We start from the raw sequence: 14,982 nt of genomic DNA on the forward strand, positions 1-14,982 counted from the left end.
CTTTTTGCTGCTTAATTAGAGATAAGAACCTGATGTGTTTGTCTGCCTGGGCTAGCTCTGAACCTCAGTCCTCTGATCTCAGCCTCCAGAGTAGCTAGGACTACAGGTGTAAGCCACTAGTACCCCATACAAGTACCTTCTTAATGGTTTCAGGTCACCCTATGGGGACCTGACACTCACTATGACAGGTAGCCAGAGCGCATCCAGTGATGCCAAGAGCAACATATGGAGCCACAGGACCCTACAAGGAGTCTGACAGCCTTCATTTAATGCTTAAGGGCCCAAAGATGTGAGGGGTGTGTCTTGAGCCAGTGCTAGAGATGGGCTGATGGGATAGGGGGTGAGGGGGAATCCTAGAGTCTTATTTTTATGTCCTATTGACCTATGAGCTAGAGCTCTTAAAATTAGAAATTGAAATGCTTTTTAAAAATCAAACTCAGGTGAGTGGACTTCTGTTTAGGAAAAGAAACACAGAAAGGCAAAAGGCAACCACAAGTATAACACATGAAGCTTCCACAGGAAGTGTCACCTACTCAGTATAGTCAAGGAAGGAAACACTCAGCATGCAGCTTCATGCTCAAGCAAAGCTATACACGGTTCTTTTTTTAAATCTTTGGCTGAGGGGCCTAAGTTTCATCAAAAGGGAATGGGAAGCCTGCCACTGGTGGCTCACACCTATAATCCTAGCTACTCAAGAGGCTGGGATCTGAGAATCACCATTCAGCCAGCCTGAACAAAATATCCTGCAAGCCTCCATCTCCAATGAACCAGCAAAATGTCAGACTGGCGGCATGACTCATCTAGTGGTAGAGTTGTGAACAAGCAAAGGTGAGAAGCCCTTAGTTCAAGCCCCATACCAGTATAGAAATAATGTGAAATATTGGAAGCTGCAAGAACAAACAGGTCTGATCTCATTCCTGCAGCTTGAAGAGTTTTTGATTTCCTGCCCTGATGTCCTTGTGCTAGCTAGCAAGACCCAGGTGTTTCTAATTTCCTGTGTATTCTGAAAAAAATAATGAAAACATTTTTTCTCCTAGAAAACCCCAATGCTTCAAGTTTTTAATAAAAATTCTAATCTCTCCCCCTAACAACAACAACAACAAAAAACCAGAAAAGTCTAGAAACCTTACATGAACTATGTTGTCACACACCCTATACAGTATATTGAACATTCTCCAAAACATTTTAGATACAAAATTGGACTTGGTTCTGCACTAACCTTATATTAAGCCAGGACAACATGGGTGTTGTCCCTCCACCAATGATCCAGACAGTAAAGAATACAATGAGGAGTGTAGTTGTGAACATCATCTGGCGAGCATAGGAGGCTGTGTCACGGATGGCCAGAGCAAATGCCATTGCTCCCCTGAGGCCTGCAGGGACCAAACAGAAAGACCAGTTTATCTTTGTATGCTTTTTATTAGTTCCTTTCTATACTTTGTTTTTTTTTCTTTTCTTTTCTTTTTGCCAGTCCTGGGCTTGTACTCAGGGCCTGAGCACTGTCCTTGGACTTTCTCAAGGCTAGAGCTCTACTACTTGAGCCACAGCAACACTTACAGCTTTCTTTTTCTATGTATGTGGTACCAAGGAATCAAATCCAGGTCTTTGTGCAAGCTAGGCAAGCACTCTACTACTAGGCCAAACTCCTGGCCCTATACTTTGTTTTGTAGTAAAAACAGAATCCAACATGTTTAATGTATAACAAATATAAATTCTCACCCAACATAAGAATGGAAAGCTAGGTCTAGTCTATACCTGTTCCCTTTCTCAACAATTTTATCATTATCAACATAAACTGTGAGTGTCACTATCATTCACTAAAGGAGATTGCCTCAAAAAAAAGTTACATTAAAAAACAGCATAGTTGGGACCAGGAGATTGGCCTAGTGGTAGAGTGCCTGCCTAGCATGCATAAAGACTCGGGTTTGATTCCTCAGTACCACATACATAGAAAGAGTCAGAAGTGGTGTGGTGGCTCAGGGTAGAACACTAGCCTTGAGGAAAGCCCAGTGCTCAGGCCCTGAGCTCAAGCCCAGGACTGGCAAAAAAAAAAAAAGCCAGCATAGTTGCCAGGCATGGTGGCTCACGCCTGTAATCCTAGCAACTCAGTAGGCTGAGATCTGAGGATGGGGGTTCAAAGCCATCCCAGGCACTAGTCTTATCTCCAATTAACCATAAGAAAACCAGAAGTGGTTCTGTGACTCAAGGGGTAAGGCCGTAGTCGTGAGCTGAAGAGCTCAGGGACAGCGGCCAGACCCAGAGATCAAGCTGCACCCCCCCACAAACAAATAAAAAAAACAGCACAATTAACATTTCCTATTAGCCTATCCTAGTGAAATGTACTGACATGTTATTCATCTAGACTGGTAATGGCCAATGAGGTCCTCAGGACCAATACTGAAGCCTTTAGTCTCAAAAAGGAGAGTTTGTGTGTCCAAGAGAGAGAATGTATGATACATGTCTTTAAAGCAATATTAAGTTGGAGCCTCGGGTATTCTGAAGCTTTGCATAATGGGTTTCTTTCAATGGCCAGATTTCTTCCAACATCAAATAACTGTGTTGGTGACAGCTTTAAATAGTATTGTATATTTTTCAGCCTTCTGGTAAAGAAAATGCTGATTGCACTTGATGTTTACCTAAATTTAGACAGACATCTCTGATTTATCTTTGCCTTATCTGTCAGCATTTTCCTAGTGCAGACACAAGTGCTAGCCAGGACCCTTCCTTATCAAGTTCTCAGTGTTTCCCCACTGACCCTGGTTTAAAAACTCAAATTCTCTGACAGAGCCCTGGAACTTCCCTGTGGTCTTAGCTCTAAAACAGTGGTTCTCAAACTGTTGTTCTTAAAACAGCAGCTGCAGCCTGTGAGAATGTGCTAGAAATGCAAATTTTAGAGGGGCACACACCCTAGAATCCTGTAAGGAGGCCATAGGGCCTACAATCTGTGCTCTGACAAGTCCAACAGGTGGTTTTGTTACAACCAAAATGTTTTGAAGCCATTTCCACACTATTTTCCTTTCTCATCTTTCCCTTACTTACATACTTACTTATTTATTTACTTAATTTTGGTGCCAGTACGGGGACTTGAACTGAGGGCCTAAGTACTGTCCCATCATTTTTGCATTCAAGGATGACTTTCTACCACTTGAGCCACAGCTGTAGTTCTATCTCCCTTTTCCTGATTGTTGCATGTACCTAGTTTCAACCAGGCTGTGGCTAACTCTGACCCAAAAAGAGACCTGGACTATGCTTTTATGTTTTCTACCCAGTTCCTTCCTGGAGTGCCATTTCTTCCAGGAATAGTTTAAAGACTAGTCTTCTCTGTGCTGACAGCCTTGAGCCCTCTTCTTCTTGTCGCTCTGTCCCTTATATCTTTTTGTGCAACTGCCATCTCTTAAGAGTAAAGTAGTTTTATGCACCCAATAGACTGTGGGCTCCTTGAAGGAGGCCAGTCTTTTTATTGTCTACAGTCTGTAACTATGGATTTTCTGGGGGAGGGTGTATGCTGGTTCTGCGGTTTGAACTCGGGGCTACAAGCTCTTGCTTTAGCCATTTTATTCAAGGTGGGCACTCTATTACTTGAGTCACATCTTCTACAAACTGTGACTTTTTAAGAAAACAATGTGCACCAGGTGTCAGTGGCTCATGCCTGTAACACTAGCTAGTAGGGAGGCTGTGATCTGAGAATCACAGTTTGAAGCCAGCCTGGGCAAGAAAGCCCATGAGATTCTTATCTTCAATTAAATGCCAAGAAGTGGAAGTGTAGCTGTGACTCTAATGGTAGAGTGCTAGCCCTGAGCAAAGAAGGTCAGAGACAGTGCCTAGGCCCTGAGTTCAAGCCCTAGGAAGGGCACATACAAAAAAAGATGATGTGGACGTGCAGATCCAAGATTATGCCCCAAATGGTAAGTGTTTTACAGAGCAATGCCATTTGGTGTGAGGCTCTCCAGAACCACTGTAAAAGCAGTAAGGGCAACTACTACTCACTCTTCCTTCTGGTTACCCCTCCCCTCCTCACAGGTCAGGGGGACCACTAGCACCTCTGATCTACAGAGGTGCTATAACCTGGGTTTCATTCTTTCAGACATTTGTGCTAGTTGATCTCACCCTTCTTCACTTCCACAACTTGCTTTATTATCTTCTTCCCCTCACTGGCTTCTCTAGAACTTCCTGCTTTATAGTGAGTGTAATGAAGGGCATGGGGGTGACAGTGGAAAAGTGAACCAAGTTGTCACAGTTGTTACGTTTTGGTTTTGCGCTCATCTTGCTTTGTGAGTATATTTTGTTCCTTTTGCTCCCCAGAAAGTCACAACTAAAATGACTTCAGGTAATTAGTTCAAATTCATTATTTTACAAGAGAGGATATTACAGTTGGGGAGAGGTTAAGTGATATAGCTGGAGGTTTTTCTCCTTAGGAGCTATTGATCTTTGTAAAGTTTGGTCTGGAGCCCTTCCAGATGTCTAAAGATTATAAATATCTACTAGAAAACAATCAAGCATTTTGAATGCTCATATATCTTCAGGCCCCTTCATTGACAAAAATAAATATGCAAACATTTCAGGGGAGACTGTTCCCTTGGTACTATGGCTTACACATCAATACTAATTCAGTTGAAGTCTGCATCTGTCTAATCAGTACTATACAGGATACCAAAGAGCCAGAAAATGGAGTATCTTTTATGAACTTTACTGATTGTATTTTAATCATCCTATCATTGTTTGCTAAATAAAACTAATCTGCTTTACATTTACACTTTTATTTTTACCTGAAAACATCATCATGTGTTGGAAATTCCAGCCAATCTTGTGCCTCCTGCCTAAGTTGAGAAAGAAGGACAGCGGGTAGATATGTGCAGCTCTGCCCAGGAAGATGGCAACCTGACCACCAGGTGAAGGTTAAGGGGGGCCAACATCATTCCAGAATAGCATGTTTACACAAATTCGACTTGAGTAGGAAATGGGTGTATGCATGAGCGTGTGCACGTGGGCACACATGCATGCCAATACTGAGGATTGAACTCAGAGCCTGGGCACCGTCCTTTACCTTTCTCACTGAAAGCTGATGTTCTACCACTTGAGCCATGCCTCCACTTCCAACGTTTTAGTGGAGATGACAGTCTCACAAACTTTCCTGCACAGGCTGGCTTCAAATTACGAGCTTGAGGTCGCAGCCTAATTAATAGCTACTATTACAGGCATGAGCCTCTGACACTGGGTTGACCAGGGAATTTTAGGAATGCTATGATTCAGAGAGCTACCCCAAAAAGCCAGGCTATCAAGTTTCTCTCTAGACAAATCTCTCAGTAATAGAAAGGAAATCATCTGGCTAACTTCCCTACTCCCTGGTTTACGAAGATAAGCTTTAGCTGAGTAAACACAGTGTACTTTTGACTTTAATTCAACTGGTATGGACCAACTTCTCAATGTCCAAGGAGTTCAGAGATAAGCTAAAGTTCCATGACAGCAGTGGGAACTGAGGGAAGACAGTGTGTCAGGCTCTACTTGAAGAAAAATCATAAGAATGAAAAAATGACTAAAACTGGAGTCAAACTCTACAGAGAATGTCTTCTAGAAAAGAGCCTGCAAGCTTCACTTATAAATACACCGCAGAGACTCCATTTTGCAGGAACAGCCTGCAAATAAGAGGTAGGGAAACAAAGCATTCAAACCATGAAAAAACAAGAATCAACTCAATGAGACTTGCCTACTTAAGTAATTTGCATGTTCTTTGGACATTTAAGAAATGGCAAAGGAAAAGGAACTTGACTGTGGGCAACAAAGAATTCAGGGAAACTGGTCATCTCTCACTTGCCAAGTTTAGACAGTGCCCAATAGAGAGAGCTGCACAGTCCCTTGGTCAGAGAGGGAAACCCCCATGGGAGCCACAGGAACAGGCAGCTTCCGTTTAGGCAATATACCAGCTGCAGGAGCTCAGCTGTTTCAGACAGAAGCCAGGGCTGAACTATCTTCTAATTTCTCCAGGGTAGAAGAGCATTGAGTTCTTTTCTTCTTAACATTGTTGTTTCTTCATGTTTTTTTTCTTTTTGTAATGTTTTGTTTCTAACAGAAGGCGTCAGGTTGTACTTATAAAGCACATTGTATCCCAGAACTGAAAGAAAGTCCACAAGTGGTTTGTAGCCTTAAGGATTCCCAGGAGACCCAGCTCATCCCACACCCAAGAACAGGCCCTGCTCTGTAAACAAGAGCTGTACTCTCCCTATCACTTCCAGGGTGTTGTGCTAGGAATATAAATCAGAAGAACATGCCAGGTCTTTCTGAATAAAGAAGAAAACACTTCAGCCTGCAGATTCTGAGCCATTTGTCTGGCAAGTATGCAAAGCCATTCATTTAAACATATAGCACTCTAACTAGAAGGAAGCCAGCCCTGGCACTGCCTGATAGCTTATGAGGGCCAGCCATTCCTGTGCAGGGACTGGAAAGCCTCAGAAACAAAAACACTCCTCCGCCAACATTCCAAGAGCTAAGGATTCCCACAAGACTCCAGAATTAGTGAAAAGGAATGGGAACTTCTGCTCAGGATCTTGAAAGTTTATTTTAAAGACAACAGTGGTATCAAAGGCCATGCTAGTTAAGCCCTCAGATACTGATCTATTGCTCAGCACTCACCCTTTCCTTTCCCTTCCTTCTTTCTTTTATAATAAAGGAGTCTTTCTCATTGTGATCCATTGCAGTGTTCAGGGCAGCTGCAAGTGTTCATTTCTGCCGGTACCTCATGCATCCCTTGGCACCAAGAGGAAGGGAGGCTATTTTGGTTGTGAAGTTGAGGGCAAGAAAAGTTAGAACCTCTCAGCTGCCTAACTCAGAGAACATCTTGGTTAGTAGTTCATGAATTCTGGGGACTAATAGAGGTGCTGATTTTTAGATGTGCCCAGGAGGGAACTCTTGAAAACATCAATAGCCAAATATAAAACAGTAGAAAAGATGGGCCAAGCATGAACAGCATCCATTTAAATCATTAAATGTACTCAGAAACATCACTCAGACCTTCCTTTTCTCATTGCAAAACTACCATGAACTAGATAGCACTGGCTTTGTCATTTATCCAAAACAGAAATAATCATAAAAAATAATGAGAAGGAGAAACATAGCTTTTCCAGCAGTGTTTGCCTCTGTGGAAAACCGTAGAGCCAGAAAAGGATACAAAAGCACCGATGATAAAGATGGGGCTGAAAACGTGTTTCTGAAAGGTAAACAATGCCAGGCCCATGTAGGAGAAGATGAAGTTCTCAGCCAGGAAGTGTAACACCTCAAAGAGCTGCACAGAGAAGGTAAGAGGATGCCATAAACACTGAGCTCTTTCACTGTGCCACACCAGGCTAACAGTCAGCACCAATTCCTACTCACCTGTTTTGTTCGACTTCTTGATTCCACAGACAAATTGTTGTAGGTATAATGTGCTTGTGTGATTCCACAGAAAAGGACAGCTACTACACCTAGGAAGAGATTTAAAATAAATGTCATGTACTGGTGGATCACACCTGTAATCCTAGCTCCTCAGGAGGCTGAGCTCTGAGGATCATGATTCAAAGCCAGCCTGAGGGGAAAAAAAATCTGAAAGACATTTATCTCCAATTAACTAGCAAAAAGCTTAAACAAGAGGCATGGTTCAAGTGATAGGGCACCATTCTTGAGCAAAAGAAAATGCCATGCAAGAGTGCATGATTTTGAGTTCATGACCCAGTTGTAGCATGCACACGCATGTGCGTACACATGTACACACACATATCTGATATCCAAAATACTTATAGTTCCAAGCACTTCTGGGTAGGGACACTCAAGTCTATGGGAAACTGGCACTATAAAAGCATGATATTGCCAGGCAATGGTGGCTCAAGCGTGTAATCCTAGCTACTTAGGAGGCTGAGATCTGTGAATCAAATTTGAAGCCATGCTCCAGCCAGGGGAGCAGGGAGTTCATGACTTTTTTTCTCCAATTAACCACAACAAAAACCAGAAGGGGAGCTTTGGCTCAATTGGTAGAGCCCTATTCTTGAGCAAAAATGTTCAGGAATAGTATCTAGATCAAGTTCACACAAAAGAAAGCATAGTAATGAAAAACAGTGATTATCCCAGAGACAAAACAATGAAAAGTTGTGTTCTGCACCATCTGAATAGGTGCAAAAAAGTGACCTTTAAAGGGCACATGTTGTGGGTTATTGCTAATGTTTATAGTGAAGCATAAATTGTGGGAGGATAGACATTAACATTTAAACATATTCAGTTACCTCGACAACTGAACATTTACTTTATAGTTAGAATGAGGATGCAAAAACAAAAAAAGTGATTCATAATAGTAAAGATTATCTTTAAAATAGTACAAAGGTCCGAGCAATGGTGGCTCACATCTGCAATCCTAACTATTCAGGAAGTTGACATCTGAGGATCATCGTTCAAAGCCAGCCTGGTCAGGAAAGTCTGTGAGACACTTATCTCCAATTAACCACCAAAAGCTGGAAGTAGAGCTGCGGTTCAAGTGGTTGTGTGCTATACTTGAGAAAAACAGTGTGGGGCAGTGCCTAAGCCCTGAGTTCAAGCCCTAGGACCAGCACAAAAGGAAAAAAAAGGTTTTTTTTATAGTTTAATGTTTCATGAAGACAAGACACTATTTTGGCTCTGCAAACATCCACGCATAGTTAATCACCTCTCTGTAGCTGTTATAGAAAGTCTTTCTTCTCCCCGTCAGGCTCCCACAGTACCAGGTGCAGTGAGAAGAGAACTCACCTGTAAATCCACAGGCTTCTGCCAAGAGAAATGTGCTCCAGGACATTAGGAAGAAGAGTGCGGTCTCGAGTAGGGGGAAGCAGTGCAGCTTTGTAAATTTGGTCACGTCAGCATCCCGTCAAGGACCACAGTTCCACACATAAGTATGGAAATCATTAGCACAGGACCCCTCCATCTAGAAGCCCTAAGGATGCCCTTCTTTTTGTGGTGCTGGAGATAGACTCCAGGACTTTGCACATGCTAGACAAGCCCCCTACCACTGACCTTAGCCCAAGTATTGTAGTGTGTGTGTGTGTGTGTGTGTGTGTGTGTGTGTGTGTGTGTGTGTGTGTGCGTGTGTGTGTGTGTGTTGGTTCTGGAGCTTGAACTCAGGGCCAGGGCTATGTTTCTTAACTTTTTCAGTCAAGACTGGCACTTAATCACCTAAGCCACAGCTTTACTTCTAGCTTTTTGGTGGCAAACAGGCAATAAGTCTCTTGAAGATGTGTCTTCCTGGATGGTTTTAAACTTCAATCCCCAGATCTCAGCCTCCTGAGTATTAAGTAGCTAAGATTACAAGTGTGAGCTATCAGCACCCAACTGGTTGTTCTTGATTTTAAAAACATTTTTTTAGCCAACCCTGCAGCTTCAACTTAGGGCCTAAGCACTGTCTCTGAGCTTTCTTTGCTCAAGGCTAGTGTTCTGCAACTTGAGTCACAGCTCCACTTCTGGCTTTTTCATGCTTAATTGGAGATAAGAGTCTCATAGGCTTCTTTGTCCAGGGTTGAACACAACCTCCTCAGTTGCTAGGGTTACAAGTATGGTGAGCCACCAGTGCCCAGCTGATTGTTTTAAACTAAATATGTTATCGTTTGCGAGTGGAAGGTCTCTGTGCAGACATTCCCATGGATAGCCTCCAGCTAGTTATGGCCACATAACATCCAAATGGCCCAGCAGAGCAGACAGCAGCAGCAGCAGCAGCAACAGCCGCAGCCTGGGGCTGAAGTACTTCCCAGCTAGTGGTCCCTGATACCTAGCCTCCTCTAGATTCCTCAGTTACATTCATTCCCCTAAAATGGAGGCTCCAACTGGTTCATAAGGGAGGAGAGCAAAGGCAAAGCTGCAAAGCAAGTGGAGTCTAGTTATATTCTCAGCCTTTTAGCTACAGGCCTCACCAATGGGACTTTCAGAGAGCATAATATCAGGGTGGAAAACAATGTATTTAAGATTCTAAGATGAAAGGGAACCCTAAACTTCCTTTTTGTACAATGTCACATATATATGTGTGTGCACAATATCACAATGTGTGTGTGTGTGTGTGTGTGTGTGTGTGTGTGTGTGTGTGTCTACATACCCAGGCAGCAGCAGCAACTATCAAAAAGGATATTAGAGCAGTCACAACACCAGTTACAGCTCCCATTGTAAAAGAGCCACTAAATATACCAAGAAAAATGCCAACTGACTTAAAAAAGGCAGCAGCATCAAAGGCATGAGTGTTCAGTCCTGCTGGCTGGTAGGCAACAATAGACCTGAAGGTGACAGGGGGTGGGGAGGAAGGAGGGGGGAAGGGAGAGAGAGAAAGTTAAAAAACAGACTGCACTGGTTTTACATCATGCTACAGTAGCCCCTCATCCATAATCTCAGTTTTCAGTTTCATTTATCCAAGAGTTCACACAGAAAATTACAGAAATAACTCATAAGTTTTAAATTGTGTGCTGTCCTAAAGATCATGATAAAATGTCAATCCACCCAGCTTTATCCTACCCAGGACATGAATCATTCCATGTCCAGTGCATACAGGCTATATTTACTAGTTGCCCTTATGTGGCTATCCACATTATTAGATTGCAGTGCCTGTGTTCAAATAACCCTCATTTTAGTTAATAATGGTCCAAAGAGAAGAATAGTGATGCTGCAAATCAAATATGCCAGAGAAGCCATAAAGTGTTTTTCCTTTGAGTGAAAATGAAAGGGTAAAGGTACAGTAAGACACACACACACACACACACACACACACACACACACGTACACACACAAAAAGATATATACACACACAAGATATGCTTCTCATATACACAGAGAGAGAGAGGGAGGGAGGGAGGGAGGGAAAGAGACAGAGAGAGAGAGAGAGAGAGAGAGAGAGAGAGAGAGAGAGAGAGAGAGAGAGAGAGAGAGAGTGAGTGAGAGAGGGAGGGAGAGAGAGAGAGAAAGAAGAAGAAGAAGAAGAAGAAGAAGAAGAAGAAGAAGAAGAAGAAGAAGAAGAAGAGGAAGAAGAAGAGGAAGAGGAGATGAGAGGGGAGGGGAGGAGAAGAGAGGATAAAAGAGGGGAAGTGTGGGAGTGTGGGAAGGGAAAGGGAATGGATGGGAGAGGAGGGGAGGGGAGGGGAGAGGAAAGGGGAAGAGAGGGGAGAGGAGAGGAGAAGAAAGGAGGGAGAGGGAAGGATATAAAATTTTTGTATATTGGCATATTGGCACACTGGCATAACTTTTTGTATATGTGATACATAAAAATTTTTGTAACAATCATTTAATTTTATTACCAGTATTAATCTCTTTGTCATATATATGTATGAATATGAAAACTTACAGTATATATAGTGTTCATGTAGAAGAGTAAAAGCTATTTTTACCTCTCACCAACTCTAACATAAACATTTATTGTAAATAGTTTATCCATATTAGTAAAAATTGAGAAATTAGGGACATCAACAACAAGGACAGAGGGACCCTGAAGGCCATGTGAGATGATTCAAGGAAAGAACACATTCTTTGCTATTTGGCCTTCTAGCTGCACTAATATAACTAAGATCAGGACATCCTGAGAAAAATATGGTTATATTACACAAAATTACAAGGCTAACCACAAAATTTTCTTTCTGTCACTGCTTGCTTGCTCAAGCAAAATCTGCCTGGCAACCTGCATGTAGTTTTTGCCTTTATAGACCTAACCCTGCTAAAGCTTGGGGCTATGCTCTGAGATCCCGACCTTGAGGTGTAGTCCTGGCTTGTTAGTCCTTCCCTTGTTCAACAAATTTTTAACTCCTCCATCATATTCTGAGTGGTCTCATTGCTGCCAGTCTCTGGAACCCATAACATTCAGTATTCTCTGTGGTTTTAGGTATCCACAGCTGCATAAAAGGACTGCTATGAGCGAAAAATACAAACAAATCTAGATAATCTATCCTCTGACAAACACTGCCCAGGGTAAAGTCACTGAATTTAATCTGCAGCTTCTGTATTTGGCGGGTGTCTGCCTTCTCATTGCAGCTAAGCAGATTAAAGCTGGGCTTTATTACCAAGGCCATTAAGTCTCATTTAGAATAAAGCCTAACTCAATATGAAACACTTTGAAGGCAGCCCTCCGTATTTGGCCTAAAGCACACAGGAGCCCAAAGTCTCTCTACTCCAGCAGGATCATTGCTACTTACGATGACAGTACAATGGCAACAGCATCATTCAGGACGCTCTCTCCAAACAGAAGTGCATACAAATCCACGTCAGCATGCAGTTCATTAAATATTGCCAGCACAGTCACTGAAAAGTGGGTCCAGAGCAGAGAAATTAGTTTGGGTTTCTGCCTATCATAGGCAGACAGCAATGGAGTCAACGATGTGCTGTTTGTGTCTGCCAGAAAGAAACTGGCCATCTTCCCCACTGGCATGAGGTTGGATGCCAGTTGGTTACACCTACACCTAGCTTCCCACCTAGAGAAGATTCAGTACAGATAAGTAAAAACCAATCATCATTCACATGGTTTGGGTTTCTGCTGAGCATTCTGTACCCAGAATCCAGCAGGCTCAGACACAAGGTGTGGGAAATAATGGAAATCTTCATCAGTGACAGATTATATGCAATTGGTTTTTCGAGTCATGGTCTTACTATGTAGTCCATGCTGGCCTGGAACTTGCTATGAATCCCTGGCTGGCCTAGAACTTTGCATCTTCCTGCCTCAGCCTCCTGAGTGCTGGGATATATAGGTGTGCACCACTATGCCAGGGCCATAACTATACTTCTCAGAATGATAATATTTGTTATGTATTTAAAAATTAGCTGCTCTCAGCCATGTTCACACTAGCCAAGGGATAGAAACAACTGAAATGACCCACTACAGATAAATGGATATAAAAAATGTGGTACATATATATATTCTACATAGCCAACAGAGAAGATAAATGGCATTTCTGGGGAGTTGATGGAACTAGAGCAAATCCTGTTGAGCTAAGCCAAGACCAAAGGAACAAAAGGTACTTGATCTCCTTGATAAGCGGATATTAGATCTAAACAATACAAGAGTGATGACTCAATACTCAGGCACTCCAAGTCATTGACATGAATTTGGAGATATAAATATATCTATGTAGACATTTGAGTTTATGATGGGATATATAGTCTATAGACATATGTTGATATATAGATTGATATGTATCTAACTTCATAGCTTAAATCACTCTGCTTTTCTAAATCTCATAAATAGTTCCAAACCCTATGCTGAGGGAGGTAGATTCGAGACCTAGGTCTACCACCTCCACATTCAGATGTCTAGTAAATAAACTCTTTGACTTTGCAAAACTTGTTCAGTGATTGACGTACTTGGCTGCCGACAGAATGGGCCTGGTTTAGTAACACCCTCCAATGCTACACTGAAGTTTTAATCTATTTTATGACCCACGTTTTCAAACAACAGATTTTTTTAAAAGAAGGCTAGTAAAACACTTTTAATTTAACAAAAAGCATTTTACATTTCAGAAAAATTTCCATTTCAAAAGCAGTTAAAGTTAATGTCTTGATGGCTAACAAGTTATTTTGCAGAGTAAAAGTTAAAAGCTCAAGTTCCCAGCTGGGCACCATTGTTTCACTCCTATAATCCTAGCTAATCAGGAAGCTGATATCTAAGGATTGTGGCTCAATATACAAGTCTGACAAATATGTCAGACTTCTGTCTCCAAATAACCAGTAAAAAAAGCCAGAAATGGGGGCCAGGATTTTGGTCTAGTGGTAGAGTGCTTGCCTAGCAGGCACAAAGACCCAGGTTCCATTCCTTGGTACCACATACATAGAAAAAAAAGCTGGAAGTGGTGCTGTGGTTCAAGTGGTAGAGCCATAGACTTGAGAAAGCCTAAGGACAGTGCTCAGGCTCTGAATTCAAGCCCCAGGACTGGCAAAAAAAAGCCAGAAATGGATGCATGGCTCAAGTGGTAGAGCATGAGGTCCTGACTCCAAATCCTAGTACTGGCATAAAATCAAACAAACAACCCCCACAAACTCACATTCCCTTGAAAAGAATGTCATCTCTTCCTATGCAGAGGATTGCAGAAGGGCCAACATATGCAGGCAGCTTGGAATGACTGACATGCTTTGAAATCCAAAGGAAGTACAGTAGAAAGAACAAGTACTCAAATGCCTGATTGCAATGGAAACTCTGGTACCAACCCACAAATGGGAACCAAGATAAATATCTATTGGTTGAAGCAGGTATTTGTTAGGTTTTTCTGTTATTTGTAGCAAAAGTACAACTAACTGATATAATAAGAAAACCAAACCGAATTAAAGCTTAGGTAAATGAGATGGTGTGTGTGTGTGTGTGTGTGTGTGTGTGTGTGTGTGTGTGCGCGTGCGTGCGTGCGCGCGTGCGCATGCATGCACACATGCAAGTGCCAGCCTGTATTGTGAGTTGACTCAGGGCCAGAGAGCTTTCTCTTAGCTTTTCTACTTAAGGCTAGTACTTGACCACTGAGCTATTCCTTCACTTATAGCCTTTGGGTGGTTAATTGAAGATAATCTATGACTAGGCCAGGAATTTGGCCTAGTGATAGAGTGCTTGCCTAGCATACATGAAGACCCTGGTTTGATTCCTCGGTACTACATACGTACAAAAAAAAGCTGGAAGTGGTGCTGTGGCTCAAGTGGTAAGAGCCCAAGGACAGTGCTCAGGCCCTGAGTTCAAGCACAGGGACTTCAGGCATGAGCCATCAGCATTTGCAATTGAGTTATTATAAGCCAGTTAATCATGTTGCCTCACCTAGTTTAAGTATCAGCCAGCCTCCCCAATAGCCACCCATCCTTGTATGCCACATCCCAACCTCAAACCCTTCCTCAAAAGGAACCACATCTGGATTTTAAAGTAACTATTTGCCTTTCCTTAGTTTAATTGCCCAAATGTACATTCCCTGGATACTATCATTTAAGTTTTCCCTTTATTTTTGCCAGTTCTGGGCCTGTAACTCAGGGCCAAACACTGTCCTTGGGATTTCTCAAGGCTAG

At 42.4% G+C, this 14,982-nt stretch overlaps 1 protein-coding gene across 2 annotated transcripts in view; it reads right to left on the bottom strand.

Moving 5' to 3' along the window:
* The window catches only part of Slc9a7 (solute carrier family 9 member A7), a 134,148-nt gene that overhangs the window by 37,974 nt on the left and 81,192 nt on the right, over positions 1-14,982 (bottom strand). For both annotated transcript variants that reach the window (XM_090326673.1, XM_090326674.1), the window contains exons 6-12: positions 12,150-12,255; positions 10,109-10,250; positions 8,743-8,848; positions 7,366-7,454; positions 7,163-7,276; positions 4,767-4,878; positions 1,220-1,373 (exon numbers count right to left, since the gene is read on the bottom strand). In XM_090326673.1, the coding sequence (XP_090182799.1) occupies positions 1,220-1,373; positions 4,767-4,878; positions 7,163-7,276; positions 7,366-7,454; positions 8,743-8,848; positions 10,109-10,250; positions 12,150-12,255 (823 nt within the window). The remainder of the gene's footprint in view (positions 1-1,219; positions 1,374-4,766; positions 4,879-7,162; positions 7,277-7,365; positions 7,455-8,742; positions 8,849-10,108; positions 10,251-12,149; positions 12,256-14,982) is intronic.

Source organism: Megascapheus bottae, chromosome X (assembly GCF_031878675.1).
Source record: "Megascapheus bottae isolate mThoBot1 chromosome X, mThoBot2.hap1, whole genome shotgun sequence".
Lineage (NCBI taxonomy): Eukaryota > Metazoa > Chordata > Mammalia > Rodentia > Geomyidae > Megascapheus > Megascapheus bottae.